The sequence below is a fragment of the Lepisosteus platostomus genome, chromosome 3, assembly GCF_059453375.1.
Source record: "Lepisosteus platostomus isolate fLepPlt1 chromosome 3, fLepPlt1.hap1, whole genome shotgun sequence".
In the NCBI taxonomy this organism is placed as follows: domain Eukaryota; kingdom Metazoa; phylum Chordata; class Actinopteri; order Semionotiformes; family Lepisosteidae; genus Lepisosteus; species Lepisosteus platostomus.
Window position 1 is genome coordinate 31,896,582 of NC_142613.1, and position 14,773 is coordinate 31,911,354.

General features: G+C 38.7%; 1 protein-coding gene across 1 annotated transcript in view; it reads right to left on the bottom strand.

The window, feature by feature from the left end:
• The window catches only part of ppp1r14c (protein phosphatase 1, regulatory (inhibitor) subunit 14C), a 33,766-nt gene extending 24,497 nt beyond the window's left edge, over positions 1 to 9,269 (bottom strand). Inside the window, exon 1 of the mRNA XM_088625236.1 lies at positions 8,989 to 9,269. Within this exon, the coding sequence (XP_088481362.1) occupies positions 8,989 to 9,222 (234 nt within the window). The 5' untranslated portion in view covers positions 9,223 to 9,269. The remainder of the gene's footprint in view (positions 1 to 8,988) is intronic.
• Positions 9,270 to 14,773: the final 5,504 nt, after the last annotated feature.

Sequence of the window (14,773 nt, forward strand, 5' to 3'; positions counted from 1 at the left end):
GGGGGGGGGGGGGGAAGAGAGAGCAACTGGCACATTTGCAAAATGGAAAGTGTAGTACAGCCTCAATCCAGGTAACGCAAGACTCAACTTGACCTAAAACCCTCCTGGGGGTACCATAAAAAAATAGGTACGGAAAGTTACAGTACACACGCAACATGAAAGAGCAAGTAGTGGGACAAATTCCTTCCATGGATGAAGAGCACGGAGTAGTTGCCACTAGCAAGCATGAGGCCTCCGTTTCACACTTCAAACTAACTTTCACACACATGTGAAAACAGCTGCACATTATCTTATGCGTTTTTATTAAAAGTTGAGAGCAACCCATACTGAAATCATGTCAGTGAAGCACCCCAGTTATTCGATTTTATTTTGTGTTTAATTGCTGTACTGTTTTTAATAAATTGGTATCCCACTCTCACCAGATCACAGGAACTACAGTAACCAGATAATGCATATGAATCTCAACCACATTCACAAATCACACCTCTATATTTTTAACAACCACTTCCAGTACCTCACTAATTAGACCAGTCCTCATGTCACATCCTTGCTCAGACTTGGTGATGTTCGAGTTTCCTCTCCCAGCTTTTTGATCTCTGGATCTCATGTTTAGATTTAATTTGAGGGTTTCTCCTGGTTAATGCTGTATTTGGGGTTTAAAATATTCTAATGATAGGGTTTTCCCCCCATTCAGTGTAGTTTCATCCCCTCCTCCCATATATAATCAGGGAAGTTGTCCTCTCTCCCTACCTCAAGGACTCCTAGCTGCTGCTGCCTACCCCCTCCGATTAGCACACACACCCAATAGCCTTTAAAAGGACAATAAGTGCTGGTGAGCCTGTAGTTCTGCTCTCTTGTCCTTTCTCACTTGGAGACATGCCTAGGGCAAAAATGTGAGGATCGCTCCAATATCACGCTACGTAATTCTCCATTAGTATTGATGCCATAACCAAGGGTTCCGTCTTGCATAAGATTCAGGTCACAAATACTGAAAGAACAGAAACCTTTCGTGATCTGAGGAGTGGGGTGTACAGTGAAGCATTAGCAAAGCCTGCCTAATATGCAAATATAAGGTGTCATGTACAGGGGGTGGCCAAAGTAATGGAAACACCTAATAAAAAAAAGGACTTGTAATTGGGATTTAGTAAATTACAAATATTTTGCACTTTTCATAATTTCAATACTAATAACCAATGTTTCCCCTATAAAAGGCATCTTAAAACCAACACTTTAATATGCAAGATCTCGCATTTTGAAAGATGTCATCTCCTTAGGGTGCCTAAGGTTCAGACGCACATCTTAGAAACGGGAAAATATAATGCATCAAGGGCAACAGTGTGAAAAATCATGATGGTATATGCCAAACAAGGGAAAACATCAGGAAAGATGAACAGTTGTCCCAAGTTGAAGCTCACCGATAGGGATGGATGGACACTTAACAGAATAACTGCTAAAAACCACAAGGCAATGGCCACTAAAACTTAACCTCAGAACTGAATCTACACCTGCATGACCCAGTCTCATCAAAATCTGTACGCGATGAGCTTCACAAAGCCGATATTTATGATGGAGCTGCCATACAGAAACCACCTGTAACCAAAGCCAAAGGTTAACCTGGTGTAATGAGCACAAAACCTAGACTTGTGACCAGTGGAACAAAGAAAATATGGTGTGACACGTCATTGCTTAAGTGTTTTTCCTACATTTGGACAGGTTTATTGTTGGAGAAAGCAACAGGAAACCTTCAACCTACTGTTAAACATGGTAGTGGATTAGCATTTTTATTGTATAGACAACCATCATGTGGAAGTCCGTGAAATTTGAAAGCCAAATTTTTGACAAAGTCTGGTCAAGTAACTATAGCAACATTCTCTAATCTGCTCCAGGTAGACAAGTTCAAATTTAGCCTGATGTGGCTAAAAAAACAAAAACAAACGTTACCTTAGTTTACATTTCATGTCAATTTTGATGGGTTTCTTGTTGGTGTTGCAAGTTAAACCTGCACCATGTTTTTAATGATTCCCCTACCCCAGTCTAAATCCTGGAGTCTAGGCCTATATCTTGTCCTTCGGATGAGATGTAAAACCAAGGTCCTGACCCTCCTAACAATCCCCATCTATGAATTGACTTCAATACTCTATTCTCCTCCCCACTGATAGCTGATGTGTGGTGAGCATTATGGCGCACTATGGCTGCCGTCGCATCATCCAGGTGGATGCTGTACATTGGTGGTGGAGGGGAGTCCCCATTACCTGTAAAGCGCTTTGAGTGGAGTGTCCAGAAAGCGCTATATAAAAGTGTAAGCAATTATTATTATTTTAATCCAGCTATTGTAAAGGGCTCACTTTGAGATAACATTTTGAAAACTATTCTACTGGCACAAAAACACACTGCTTTTAAAAACTGAAATGCTCTTGATGCGTTTATGTTTCACATAAAACAAAATAAACATAGCTTGTGGCACAGAATAGAATTTTTAAGGTCAGCAGCTTAAAATGCAGCCAGACAATTCAATTCCAAGTTAATTTGTAACCATCACTTCCTCGCATATCTCAGGGTTATGCATTTTTTATTCTCTGGGAACCCTTTTAAAGTAGCTACTGTATGTAAACCTAAATCCATACAGGTGACCTGTATGCCAGGCTTACTTTCCCTATTGGAAACGGTGCTAAATCAGCAGAGCTACTGGAGTCAATCTTGCCATCAGTTTCAAATGCAAAACCAACACTGCATATACTGTATTTCACAAGAACGAGAACAGAAGCTTTTTTGCTGAATGCTATATATTAAAATCAACAAGCATCTGCAATGTTACCACATTAAAATGGCAAAATATGGACATAGAAAGCGTCCTACTGGCTGTGAATAAAGACAAAAGCACTAAGCTATTTTCACAGATGTTCTGAAATTATTCATTCAAATCAAGATCCAGCACATGATTTTTCCCTTACATCAAGACAAAAGCCACACGCAATACAATCCTATTACTTTCCTACATAACCCGCAGGAATCAATTGATGTACTTACTGCAAGTCCTGACAAATGCCCCATGAATGAAATTAGTCATCTGCCATCAAGTTTTATAAATTCCCTCTTAATAATGGATAGGATTAAGCACTTTATAAAGGTAACAAGGGAGCCTAATAAGCCATAGATGCAGGCCCAATTCAACATTAACAACTGGAAATGGTGTGACTGAAATTTAAAAAGCATAATACAGATTTTTCCCATGAAGCATTTAAAAAACAAGGCTTGGTTACAAGAAGAATAAATGTGCAAAACCAGAAACTAGCCTTTTTAAAAATGAGTGTCACATCAGCAATTATGAAAGCAAAAGATTTTCCTTTCAATATTAAAAGAAAATCTGGCTTTGGGGTTTAAATGGAAGCAAAGCAGTGATCTTTCTGAAGAAACATGCAGATATTCTAGCATTGAGTTGTAATAACTTTAGTCTTTCAAATATTATTTTTAGCTAAGAGCAAGACAACCTAAGGATCTCCACTGTATAGAGACTAGAGGTACAGGCAGACAAATGTTTAACTTGCATTTAAAAAAAAAGTCACCAATGACTAGCAGTCACTGAAGATAATCCTGCAGTGCAGGCCTGTTATAAAATGAAACTAAACTTTGTTTCATTTTTTACTTTGTGAAATAAGCGGTTATAATGGAGACTATTGCACATCTTCCAGAATACTGAACAAAATGCGCAGAAATATTTTCACTGCTACCCACAGTACTGAGGACTGCACTTTCAGGACTACCTGTTTTAATATTAAATCAGGGGTCCAGGAAGCAAAGATGTGGCAGCGTGCTTCCAATTTAAGATTCAGAATCTCAAGGTTACATGCACTGCCTCCACCTTAAAGAGATTCACATTTAAGAAACAGTTATGTAGAGAGGCTTCCTCTCACTGAAATTGCCATTATTCAATTATTAGGCTTAAGAGCATCATTACTGCCTCCACAGTACAATTCAGAATGTGGATGGAACAATGTCTTTAACAATCTTTCAGTGCCTGTCATTGTCATGTTTCTGCTTGAAGTACATTACAAAGAGGCGTGAATTAAAGGTATTTCGATCTGGCAGGATGTAGCTTAGAATCTCACTACTGTGACAAAACATTTGAAGCGTAATATACATTACTAATACAGTAACAGTTAAAAGTGTTTTTCCTATAGACAGTAGTCCAACTAGTTCTTGTAGGGCTATTTAAGTCTGCATTTCAACATAAAAAATAAAGAACCAACAAAGAATAACATTTTTATCTGTACTCATTACTCGCATACCCACAAAGACAACAGATCAACAACAAGCAAACAAGATGAAGGGCAAAATGTAATGGAAAGTAGCCTTAAACACCTTGAAAATTAAAGTCAAAGTCCTTAATATCAAATCATTCTTTTACCAAAATTATGAAGTGATTCAAGACCTCAAAGGTTCATTCTGACAACAAAATTATGAATTTTAAAAATTGGTATATTGAAGTATACCAATTTTTATACTTCAGTTATAGAGACCTATAACTGCAATCAACTCAAAAGTAAGGCGATATGGAAAATGTCAGAGCAAAAATGTTTTGTCACCATCAATTTATTGATCACATATGACAAAGAAATGCGTTACACTGATTGAGCTTTGCTATCACTGGGACAGCTAATAGCTTATGCAACAACTTGCTTATTTCTTAACAGAGCTTCTTCAGTAGAAATCACAGGAATACAGGACTTGTATTCTAGATGCACTAGATTGTGGATACTGTCTTGGAAGATTGGTTCATTCCTCTCATGTCCTGCATTAACCTTTTCACTGAATTCCGAACCCAAGATGACACGTGACTTCCCAGCCAATCCCATGGATGTTCAGTGGGGCTCACGTCTGGCAGGTAGAACATCCAGGGCATAACCGTGACGCTCTCGCCCCACAAGAAAACTGTTACATGAGCAGCACAAGGACGGGTCTTGCGCCATTATAATACTGTCACGACAGGATCAGGTCACAAGAAAGGCAGTAAGTGACCTGCCTCAATGTGCCACCATGCAGACGGGTTTCCCTCAATTACTTGTTATGACCTGGCAGTGCAAAACTAATCACAAAGACCAAGCTGCATTAGTCTTGGTGAAGATTATACCTTCTGGTCTCACAGATTGTGGAGTAATTTTCAACAACTACAAAACAGAAGATTTGTCTGAAATGCCAAGCCAGATTTGAAAGTGTTACTCCCTGTCTGGAAGCAATCAAGAGTTCAAAGCTGGCAATCAATGACTTAATCCAACCTCCAACATTTAGATGGTACAAGAGTTTTGTTCTCTTGAAAAGTGAGACATGCTTTCTTTCCAATTCCTCAAGTCTAACCAGGCTTAATTAAGTTAACAGGTTAAATTACGTGTGCTCAATTAATTTATTAAAGAGAAAACTTTACGCTTGTATTATGAGATGTCAGAAATAAACACGATCAATTTATGATGAACAGACAAAAATGGGAATGACAGCATGAAAAAAATCTAGTAACGAGAGCTTTCTACTCCAGAGGTCAAATGGATTACTGTTCACCTGAGTGAGAATAGTTCTAAAGTTCAGAAATTTGCACAATGATAAATCTTAGTGAGATTAGTGAGCCAACAATGAAAAAAATCAATTTCCTGTTTGCAGCATATTTTATTTGCTTAAGATGAAGAACTGAGCTAGAAGAGATGTTGGCCCCTCACGACTAGAATTGGGAACCACTATTTATTTCTGTAAAATGTATATTCATAAAGTAGGTATTCAGTTATTTTGTACGTGTTGGAAATTGTTTCTGTTTCATGACATCTTCTCCAACTGCTTCCCCTCCATTAAAAACTGCCACATTAACAGTTTTGAGGAACCATTACTATTTCACTTGTAACACAATGGTTGTCCTGTTCATTTATAACAGAGTACAATATGTATTTCAACATGTACTAGGTGTTTATTTTATCCATGTTAAACTGCACCTACTCTGGGTTGATGAAACTAAGAAGCAGAACTACGGTATTCCCAGTGTCATTTCTCTCTAACCTACAGAACACACGGTACAAACAACAAGGGACACATAAGGGTATCTTGAGTACTCTGCACAAAGATTGGGCATTTGTAATCATTTGTAGCTGTAATTATAACAAGTGTACCTGAAGTATAGACAATACAAAATTTAAATTCACTCCCCATACTATTATTCAGTAGAATTTCCATTTACAGAACAATCATGTGAAAGGTGCATGTTATATTCAACCACAGATATGTAGTTTGTAAATTCAAAACGACTTTGTTCTAGATGTTTTTTTATTTAAGCAATTATCAAGGACACTACTGAAAGAAAACAGACCTGTAAATTTAGTACCATCAAAAGATGCATTCTTCAAATTATGCCAAAATAGTCAACCCCAAGAAAAAAAAAAACAACTTATTTCAGCCATTTGTTTAATCTGCATTTTATAGTTGTTGAAATGCTCTAAAACAGGTTTCTGACAATAATATATAAAAGTGAAAGACCCTCATATAAGTCAATATATTGAGTGTGCATCATTAGGATCAAGTAATAGGTTTATTCCATGCTGAAAAGAGGAGAGAAAACTTTCAGCTGTGGAGCCTTCTTCGGGTGTAAGAAAGATAAGGTATTATTAGGTTAGCTACAACAACTATGCAGTGACAAAGAAACTGATTGCATTGCAAATACACCATTGGATTCCCCTCCAGTTCTGTCTCTAAAGCAAAAGCTAGGTCACCAATATCATCTGTCAATGTTTGGCAATGGGGTTTAACAGTCACCTGGGTTGAGATCCAACAACAGAGCAGGGCAAAGCATAAACTGCTACAATGGCAGTCTTTAGTGTCTTGTACCGTATAGAGATGAATATGATTGTGTTGAAAGACTATGGAACTGCACTGATCCTGCTGTAATAACATCTCATTATATGATTAATAACACTGTACAGCAACAATCATTGCCAAGTTGACATCTAAATTTAGCATCAGTACCCACTCACACCTTAACAAGATCTGTTGTTTCTCTACACAAGCCTTCTTCTGCATATGGGTGTTCCAAACATCAGTGACAAACACTTCATCACAAAACACCACTTCACCAATATCCAGACATGCTCTCCAAAGTGATGGGCAAAGAACAGTCTGGAGATGCTGAGTCACAACATTAACATTGCAAGAGCAGCATTCTAGGTTTAGTGGCATGGACCTTCCATGACACCCAAGAGTGTTAGCAGCAACATTGTAGATGTTCTTTTACACAGATGGGAAGGACAATTTGTTTGTCCTTTCAAAGAGCCAAATATTTAGATGTCCAGTGTCAAGTACAAACACAGCTACTTCCTAGAGTCTAGTTTTTAAGCATTTACCAGCTACCTACTGTAAAATGAATTTAATGAAACTGACTCAAAGAAACAAAATGAAAGGAGACTGCTGCTTCAAACCATTGTGGGCAAGTATCCTAAGATTTCGAAATCAGTTTGCTAAATATATTACGTTAAAAAAACAGGTGCATTGCACACTCCCCCCGTTATCAATTTGAGAGGAGAGACACAGCCAGCTACTGCTAGGCATGTACTATCAAGACCATAAAAAAGTGTTTGCCAAAAGACCAGCATTGTCCCGTCTCTGAAGGGGTTTCTCAAACACTGTTGCCCTTGCCGGGGTCGATAAAACTGGCTACTGTAGAATATGGTTTTGGAACTATTCATATTCAGTAATATTCTTAAAGATCAGAAACGATTGCAGTAGAATAATTTTCTACACTGTCCTTGCCCAAAACAGAAACGTTTACAGCTCAAAATATCATACCATTTAACTCTGTTTTTCCTTCTGCGAATACCTCACCTCTCAACTTTTGATACAGAAAAATAAAATACGACCAGCCTCTACGAGACTTCTTCTTTAAACACAGTAGCATAAAATCTGAGTGGCGCGCAGTATTAATGTCACCTAGCAATTACAGTGATATCATCCAACTCTAAGCACATACTGCATGCTTGGCAAACCAAGAAGTGAAGTTTTACAGTAAACAGCTTCTTTTTCTCCGTGGCGATAGGTCACCAGATAAATATTATTTGTAAATTAAATATTCACACATCTAGCGGAGATTTAAAATGTCAAGGTCGAATGTTTGACCACCGACGATAAAGCCAACTTCAATGTAAAACAAAATAATTTATACATTTTTTTTTATATTTCATACATACGAAATGAAATGCTACTTAAGGGGCGCCACATCCAATATTTTCCATAATTCATTACTTCGTACGCTCAACTAAAACTGTCGCCAAGATAATTGGTTGGAAAGGGGTCTCAATAATGACACTCCGTTTCACGCCTGTCGAAGCCGCAGATTTGATGCAATAGCTGTACGATATAAGTAACGCGCACAGTTAAATTCTCAAATAGGTAATACTGCAGTAGTATCACGATATCGTATTTAAACAACTATATATTTATAAAGAGCTTTTAATCTCAGGAACATTTTCTGCAATCGCGTTATACGAAAAAAAGGTTTAATTATATTACCACCGAACTACTGCTTCTACTCGAGACTCCCTGCAATAAACAACTTTATGCATTTTATAGCAAAAGATGGCACAGACCTGAACATGAATGATTAATTGGTTTAATCAGTCATTTAAAATTGACAAGTTACGGCACAACGATCATCACTATGCATATCAGTTTTTGTATCCGTTCACGGTAAATAAGAATGATTCTTAAATTCTTATAATGATTATGTTACATCAAGAACAATTTGTAGAATATCCCATACATATTTTCTACTATATAAAATCAGATTAACCTTTCACTTCCAGCCACTGGAAGAAATAACATGATTTAAAATGTATTATTCGGACACCAAATTCACGCACACAAAAACACAAAAGGCTGTTAATTAATAATTTATATTTACCTACAGATTTCGAAGCTTCCTTTTAACGGACAATATTACAGCAATATTAAAATATTAAAGACTACCTCGCAATCGTATAGCTCACTGAGTTGTTCAATGATCCATTCCTCCAAGATTAGCCTTTTCCTCAGCTCCTTCCTGTCGTATTTCACGGTTACTTTGCCCTGTTTCTTCTGGACCGAATCATCCCTTCTCTCGGGTCCAGCACCAGTACAGCCACCAGTCGGGGCTGCCTGAAAAAACACCCGTCCAGGAGGAGCAGGGAGCTGGGTGCTTGTTTCCGTGCCGGTAGCTGACATGATAAAACCGTGTGCTGCACTAACAGACTCTGGAAATGATCACAATTTCAAACACCTGCTATTTAAAGCTCTTCTCAGTCTTAAACTGCTTGGTCAGAGAGGGGGAGGCGCCTCCAATCCAAATTTCCAGCTTTAACGCTCTCAGTGCTGGTGAAATTGATGCTGGAAAATTTGACTTTTAGAGTGCTTTTAAGTGGGGCTGGTAGAGAGAGTTAAAGGTACTGTAGTTCACAGAGCTTTGTTTAGTGGATCTTGAGGAAGCGTTAATAGAAATAGTTATCAAAACGATTGAACTACGTCTTGCTTTCCTAATCGTAAAGCTAAACATATTTTAAAATTCCACAATGTTCATAGATGTACTATAATTGTTCAGAACATTTTAATAAAGAATCGTTTTGCTACACTTTGATATATTAAGCAGAGGAAGCAAACTTGTTGAAAAAGTGAAAAATAAAACATTTAAATATAAATAAAAATATGTAAGATGATTGTTTTCAAGAAAACTAAACTGGATGTCTGAGAAATACAGAAAATGCTTAATCAATCAGACGAAGGTAGTTATAATACAAGTACTCATTTACTCTGCTGGGCAATGGAAACGTAGAAAATAATGTGTACTGTATTTTGATTTTACATGAACAAGTGTACCAGGATGGGTGGGATTTTGTTAAAGGATTCCTGAAGGGTTACAATTCTAAACTTACTTTGCTTTGTTCATTTCGTTAAAATCATTTCATTAATATTAATTAGAAAACTTTCACAAAGACCATTAATAACCTTATGAAATTCTTTGTGTCCCATTTCTAAGAAGCCAGTGTATATTAACATGAGTCTTGTGCCAGGCTGAACAACACCTGGTAGGCTTTGGGGTGTGCGCTACTTTTATGTTACACAAATTAAATGTTACCATGTTCTTTATACACAGAATACATTGTTTTCATTTAAAAACTTAATTATAGAAAACGCTGTTGGTGTGTATACTGTGGCATTTCCATCCCTCCCAGAACCTTGGACCGTTCGGTTGCTCTCTGACTTCCTTTCTGGTAGCTTCTCCCACCCAGCACATAAGGGGGTACCTCTAGCTTTCTTCTCTCTTTTGATCGCATGGCGAGCTACATGAGGCGGTGCTCCCCCTTTCTCCCTCTACCTTTAATCAATTCAATTTTTTTTTCAATTCAAGGTGCTTTATTAGCATGACCGATGGGTACAATCAGTGTTGCCAACGCAAATAAAAATAATAACATAAACATGAAACAAAACAAAAAAATAAAATAAAATCTACAGACATATTACAGACATTTACAGCAAAGACATATCATAAAATGTTTACATATATTGTAAACATATTGAGCATTTGTCACAGTGCAGTAGGAAGTGCACCTCTGTCTCTATTTCTCCCCGCTGGCAGTGGGAGCATAGCCTGTCCTCTCTGGGCAGCCAGGTCTGCCTGTGTCGCCCAGTTTCTATGGCCAGGCCATGGTCACTGAGCCTGTACTTCTTCAGGGTCTGTTTTGTTTTGCTATTTCTTATCTAAGTCAAATATCCGGCTAGTGTCTATTGTCTGTTTAGGGTTCTGTAGCATTCCAGTTTATGTTGTGTTTGTGTTTGTGTGTGTCCCAGTGTGTGAGATATTGCTGTTTGATCTGTGCTATGATGTGGTTGATTCTGAGTTATGGTGGTCTAGCAGTGCTGTCCTGAGGCTGGCTGGTGTAGGTGTGGCTGGGGCCAGTGAGCCTTCTCTCTCCTTCCTTATCTCTCCTTCCTCTCTCCTTCCTTAGCTACATTCCTGTAACCTTAAGGTCAATAAACCCCCTGCCACTGGTGTCAGTTAATGGATTAACCCAGGCTCCTTCCAGTCAGCTTCAGCATTGAAGATGCAGAAAAAAGGAAGGAGCACACCAGGACTGCTCAATGGGTGAGAAGCTCAGAAGACCGTGGAATGGAGCAATCTATACACCTGAGCCTTGCTGGGATTGCAGAGTTAATTGCAATAGGCTTTAGAGCGACAGTACTCTCCAGAAAGAAAAGATAAGAAGACGATCCAAATCATTAGAAATAATGGATCTGTTGGATGCATTGGCTAGTGAACATAATTAGAACTTAGTCAGGAAAAGCGAAGGATGAAAGGGGAGAGGACCCGGTTGGGCACTGTAGTTAAGAAAAGCTGGGTTGCACAGAGAAACCTAGTGGAATAGATCATGAAGCAGAGAAGCCAAGAGAAGACTGCAACCGGACGGCATCTCCGGCAATGGGGAGTTACAAAAGGGCAAAGCCTGTTGGAGGCATTCAGGAAGTGGTGTGAATTAGTTGCTTACCTGGATGGAAGATGAGAAAGCTTCACATCTATCTACAGTTAGCTTTGACTGTAAGCTGAGAGGTCCAAGGGGTTCTGTTTAACTTGTTGTGTGAATAAGTTTGAAATAAAAAAATATTGCCCTGTTAGTCTTTGATTGCCATGTTGGCATGGCCAAAATTATGCTGGTGCTGCGTGAACAACTTGAACACCGTGTGTTACAATCAGCAATAAGGTTCAAGGGCTTCACTGCAGACATTCACTATCTAGTGCACATGGCTTATACACTCTTCCCTAGGAAGGCCCAGAAAGAGCTGGCTAATCATCACTTCATGTACGGGCTCACCCCTGACCACCTGCGGCACAAGGTCCAAGTAGCAGATCTGGTAAAAATCTAGAAGCGGCCTCAAGGTGAGCAGAGGGGAAGTAGATATTTATGGATCACATTCTGTACCCCATTTGCAATAGAGGAAAGAGGAAACCAACACTACAGAACCACACTAAACATGCAGAGCAAGGAAAAGGATGGGGACCAGTATAGGAGGGACACCACTGGTCCCCCAGGCAATCCCTGGGGGCACAAGAACCAACACCCACAATAGATTCTGAATTGTACTACCACCTTACAGATAGAGTTGAGGGAGAGCCATGCCAGGCCCTAGTGGACGTGAAATCTGTGGCGACTATTGTAAACCCTAGCCTTCTATCCTTAGCTGCAAACCACTTACCTGAAACTGAGTATGGCAACAGGAGAAGAGACCCCCATACATGGGTGGACCACTGCCATAGTAGAAGCAGGTAACCAGCAATTTAAGAACCCATTATGGAGACATGCTTCCTGATGCTGGTTTTCCTCCGGCGATGCAAGGCCCAATAGGATCACTATCAAGGATCCATTTGTTTGCCAGGGGACATTCAACAGAGCATGGCACTCTGAATTTGTCAATCAGATATCGGCTCCTTCCCTTCCTACACCTCCAGCAGCGACTTCTAGATGAACAACCGCTGCATCTTCAAAGGTGAGCCCTACAGTCTCATCTCACAGGCAGTGCCCAGGGCAGTCTCAGCCAATGTGCAGCATCCCCAGCAGAAAAGGGTTCTGCTCGGCCAGATCACTCAAAGAGGGACTGAGCCACATCGCTGCTCATCTAAGTCATAGGAACAGCTAGGGACAATGACACACCACCTTGACCCACTGGAAGGTACCACCAGGCAGACCCAGGAGCAGCGAACCAGGAAGGCAGTGATTCAGACTGCATGGGAGAGGAGTGCAAGAAGTTTGACAAAAGAGCAAAGTGATTGCCTCTGGGATCTTTTACAGCAACTGTGAACAGAAACGTTGGTGAAAGACTGGGAAGCAGCTTCAGTGTTGCTTGATGGTTAATTACTATCATGCATCAAAATATGAACATTTTTATTTTCATTTGAGTATTTTTATTATTGCCAAATGATGCCTATTAAATTGCAGTGATGAAATTCTCTGGACAGAAGCCTGTGTAACACAGTGGTGCTTTCCTGTAGTCTTTCTGTTCAGACTCTCTTTACTGGCAGTTTGTGCTGCAGAAATTATGTGTGCTGACACAAAATTGAATTTACTGAAAGAGAGAAGCTCTAAGAGGATAAGAAAATTAACTTGAATTAACAAAGAAAAACAGGAAGTGCAAATGAGCCATGTAAAGCTTTTTATTAAAATATGTTTGTCTGGTTAGAGGTTTTTCTTCATGACAAAATGTTGAGTAAATAGCACAGCAATAAATCTTGACATTTAAACATCTGCTTTGTGATATATTCTTTCACAATATTAATATACTCAATATAATAAAAGGATGAAACTTCATTTGGCAGAATAGCATGTAAACATGCCTTCAAACCTATACAGACCTAGAATAGTAATAATATTCTATTATTATTATTGAAAGTATATTAATAGTTGTTTAACGCAACAAAAACAACTGTCCAGCAACAGGAAAAAAAATACTATCCTTACCTACTGTTTAAGGGGTATATAAAACAGGATGATCCTTAATTCCTAATAAGAGTTCTTGTGATGAGGGTTACCCATTAATAATGGTAATTAAAAGGGGCAAAACACATCTGAACTATTAAAGCAATGAACAAGGTTCAAGTTCAACACTAAACAGCTCTAATACATTCCACTAAACTTCTCTAGAGCCACATGCACAGATGCCTATATTGCAAGCCAAGCTGAATGCCAGTGGCTCTAATGGCTATTTTTGGTTAGAATGGTGTTTATGCCAGACAAAAGTATATGTCCTTAACCAAGTGAAAGTGAATTTTAAAAAAGATATCTAGAGTTGCTAATAATAATCTGTTTCTGTGTGCTTTTATTTAAGCTACATTGACCTATATTCATTATATTTCTATTTTTAAATATCCCTTTTCTAAGGCTAGATATGAAAAGATTGGTTTTGATATTAAGAGAGTATTGCTTGGTAGTGACCCAGTCCCAAGTATGTCTGGCTTGATGTCGAGATTTTAAAAGGCTATCGTGTTTCTGCATGTAGCTGGGCCCTTGTCCATTGCAAGTATGCTAGGCCAGAAATAACTCGTGCTTTTCATGTAACAGATTTCCTCATCAACCCATCTGGAGTTAGGACACTGAAACGATCACATCGTTCAGTCCAAGAGTTTTTTGCAGACTGCTGTATGACTGCTGGTTCTATAGAGCTTTGTTTGATTTCTCTCCTCAAAATTTAGACCTATTGAATTAAATACTATTTAAGATCCTGCAATGTCCAAGGTCTGAAAATGCAAATGGGTCTCGCTACCCATGTTTTGATTTTAAATATATACTGAACACCAAAATAATCTTTTTGGTTGTGGTGTAATTGCAACAAATTCAGAACATTAGAAAATTGCTAGCCTCAAAATATTTGTATAAATAATTTAATAGGCGATAATAGTGTGCATGACCACAGCTGGCAGCAATATTAACTGTACATCTGTGACACACGCTCGCACCAGGTTGCAGATGCTGCATTGTGGGATTCCGTCTTATTCCTGTTGTACAGCCTAGACAAGCATGTTTTTGTTAACTGGTCTCTGATACAATGGAGGCTAAAAAAGATAATCAAAATGTTATTTCAGTACTACAACATCAAGGAGAGCATTAAGGATGAAGTTAAATGTATCTGAGATTGCACTGGTAAATGACTAGAGATGATGAAATGGAAATGGCAAATGAATATTTCACTCAGGTTTTCACTAAGGAAGCAGCAGACAACATGCCAGAGGCAG